Below are 3,810 nucleotides of genomic sequence, written 5' to 3' on the forward strand. Positions count from 1 at the left end.
GAAATTCATTTTGTTATGCAATCAAAAAATTAAAATAAAATTATATACAGATTTTCTGTTTTGTTTAAATTAAATAAAAGTAAATATTCCGTATTAGTTCAGACGAAAATATTAATATAACTTATGTGCTATATTAAGGTAAATGCACCAATTCCGAGACACTTAAGACCAATGTCTGGACACCTTTATCATTTTAAACAAAACAATTTCCGTCGCCAGCAAATAATTCAAAATAAGTCGTTTTAGTTTTTAAATAAATACAACGCGAATTAAAATCAAAGATAAAAATATAATACAAGAAAAATATTTTTATCTTTGATCCTTTGATTCTTTGATTCTTTAATTCGCATTATAATTTATTTAAGAACGAAGATAATAAAAATGTCCAGACATAGGTACGTGTCCAAACATTGGTATATTTACCTTAATACATAAAAGATATAAATTGCACAAGTACGACGAAGCAATAGAGACATTTTCAAAAATAATATACAAAATAATTTTAGTAACATAATTTTTAATTAATTTTAATTATTAATTTTGGTATAGGCGCTCGTTTTTACGTATTTTTGTTTTTGTTGCAGCATTTGCATATATATCTACCGGTATATTTGGTATAACCGCTCTCGTGCCACGCATCTTGGATGTAGTGTTTCCATTGAATACTTCCCGTCCAGTAATGTTCCCATATCCGGCATACTATTTCGTTGACGAAAATGAATATTTCTACTATATCTTTGGCCATATGTATTTTACTGGCATTATAAATATTACTGGATTAATCGCGCACGACATCACGTTTTTCGTTTACATCGAACACGTCTGCGGTCTTTTCGCCATCGTTGGGTAATGACTATTCATATCGAGAACGAGATCACATCTCCTTTAGTTAAGAGATAAATAAACTTCTTTATACCGAAGAATAAATGTAACGTAATAATAGTTTCAGTTTTCGTACATATTTACATAAAAGGAGTTAATCCTTTTAATAACAAGCGACTGGGACGCGAACGGCCCTCCAGTGACCAACGCGTCGATTCGCCGATATACGCGATTCGACCGAGAAAGTTAGGCACTCGACGTTCAATGCCTTCAATTACTATATGTATCATCTCATCATATCTAACTAGTGTAATAAAATTCAGTAAACAAAACAATTTAAAATATTTATCAACAGAAGCGTTTCAAGTTAACATTTCAAGTTGCTCGGCCGACTTTAAATACCACTTTTTAATTCCCGGCGTTACTATCTACGGATAACAATTTAAAACGTCTAATATAGCACGACGCACTCCAGAAACGAGTTAATCAAAATGTCTTGTCAATTTACTTAAGTTTACTTCTACTCATAAAATACAATTTGGAAGACATCAAAATGTTATTACATTAAAAAACTGAAAAATGAAACTTACCTCATATAACGTTTTCGATTTGTTGTCTCGACCCGACTAGAGTCAGATTGAAAGTTCGGAAAAATGATAACAAAATATGATAATATGTGATGAAAGTTAAGGAACGCTTTCTGTTATGATATAATTTAGAATCATCGAGTTTTAAACTGAACTTTCGATCTGATCCGAGTCGGGTCGGGTCAACAAATTGAGAATACTAAGTTTCAACGTTGTTCAGTCGAATCGACTGTCATACGGCGTCACTCAGTCATGACAGTTCACGAATTAACTTAATGTTGCCAACCTAACTTACACGAAAATAAATATACCTGCCCCACCGGTGGGGCAAAAGTGCGATTTTGCAATCAGTTGAACAAAAGTTTATTACATGGAATGTATTCAAAATATAGACATAAACTAGTAAACTTTGAAAAAGAATGTTTGAATATTTTACAGTTTAAATTTCAAGATTCAAGCTATATATATCTCAACGGATATATGGGATCAAAAACTGAGTGCGTAATTTTGCCCCACTATACTCTATAATGGACAGTGGCTATAGTCACTCTCCATACCGAAAGGGTTAATTCTTAAATTCAGAAATTAGTTCTGAAAATTCTCTAATAACATTATTTCACGCTCTACTTGCAGATTTAGACTTGAGCATCTGTTACATAAACGTTGTGCTATAGAAAAAAATATGATCGATTATCCGGATGCCGTGTATCACAAGAATATTGCGATTTCGATTTACATTCATCATAAGGCTCTACGGTGAGTTTGTAACAAACGTAATACATATTCTTTTCGTTAATCCTAATGTTAATTAAAAAATCTTTGATAATCCGTGATAAGTTACGATGTTTTTGCTCGACTTTTATTTAGATATTTAGTTGTCATTATTATATCCTTATCATAGGTTTGTTGAATTTCTTGAGAGTACTTTTACGATATGGTTAGCCGTGCAAGTTCTGATGATTACAATTACCTTGAGCATTACTTTAGTACAAGTGAGTTACCTACGATGCAAATGTTAGAATTCTGTAATGTAATGAACAACTAAAACAGGACTTTACTTTTCTCGAGTTGAAGCTCTCGATACAGCTGCACAATTTAGAGGAAGCGGTTAGGTACTTCCTCTACATTTTTGGTCAATTGTTTCACATGTTTTGCTTAAGCTTCCAAGGACAAAAGCTGATAGATCACAGCCTCGAAACTTGCGACAAGATGTAAGAGACAATATTAAATTAAAAATAAATTATTTATTGATATAAATTTGATCGGTAGAGTAACTCCGGTATAAACGCCGCAGCTAAGGGAAACTTAATTTATCGAATACTATTTACTATGTTTAAGGCAAATGCATTATACCAATAAAAACTTTATACTGTCTACTTCTATAAAAAATATAGAAGTATGAAATATTCATTCTTTGTATTTAATATAAAAAAACTTTTAGAAACCCTTGCATTTTTGCCATATATCTTATAGAGGTAGGATATATGATATTCATGGGTGAAATATACGCTTTATAAAAAATTACAAATAATGTTTATAAATAAGGCAATAAAATGTCATAATATAAATTTATAAAATGTGTGTAAGAAGTTTATTATGATGTAAAAATGATAAACAAATTATAAAATTGAAAAATTTTTAAAAGAAAATAGGGGAACGACAGATACATTAGAGGTTATTGGTATACGATTCACAAAAAAGAAAGGAAAAGAACACATAGGAGATTTCGATTTTTACAGAGCGTCTGTATGTACTATGGCATAAATCGCGCATGCTAAAATGCTGTATATCCTAAACAGAAAAGATATACAAAATATCAAGCTAAACAAATAATATAAGAGTTATGCACTTGTATATTGCTGTATTTCTTCCCTTACTATCTCTCTACACTTATGTATCATGAAATAACCATTAAACCTTTTACATTCCCTACAGTAATCATTTTACGTAGGTCGCAATATATGATCACGCTACTTACTACGGTGAGAAATCGATTCAACTCACGACGGTTTCGTTAATATTAACAGTAAAGAACTGAAACTACAACACAATACTAATATGGCATAATGGCACATAACAGTGTAATTGCGAGCAAGTATCTCTATTTTTTCTATTTTTTTTACTTCTGCGGCCTAAATCCCCGCGCGGCGTAAATATCGAAGTTACCTTGTAGAGGATATCTTTTCCATAGAAACACACAAGCATTTAATTATTTTCTACAATCAGTATTCTCATCTTATTTATCGTGCTTATTTTATGCGTATAATGGCAATTTTATAGATATTGTGGCCGGTGGTATACCATACCCGTGAAGGAGCAAGGACTGCTCATGTTCGTAATGAGAAAAAGTATCAATGCTAGTGTCTTGACCGCCGGCAAGATATACGTATTTTCTCTAAAA

General features: G+C 31.6%; 1 protein-coding gene across 1 annotated transcript; it reads left to right on the top strand.

Moving 5' to 3' along the window:
* Window positions 1-584: 584 nt before the first annotated feature.
* On the top strand, window positions 585-3,804 carry LOC112468578 (the record flags this gene model as incomplete). Its single annotated transcript, XM_025037811.1, has 5 exons — window positions 585-846; window positions 2,043-2,165; window positions 2,311-2,401; window positions 2,484-2,620; window positions 3,690-3,804. Coding segments are annotated over 5 exons (728 nt in total), but the record flags the coding sequence as incomplete, so codon positions are not given.
* Window positions 3,805-3,810: the final 6 nt, after the last annotated feature.

This window comes from Temnothorax curvispinosus, unplaced genomic scaffold, assembly GCF_003070985.1.
Source record: "Temnothorax curvispinosus isolate PA1 unplaced genomic scaffold, ASM307098v1 QBEX01018655.1, whole genome shotgun sequence".
Classification (NCBI taxonomy): Eukaryota; Metazoa; Arthropoda; class Insecta; order Hymenoptera; family Formicidae; genus Temnothorax; species Temnothorax curvispinosus.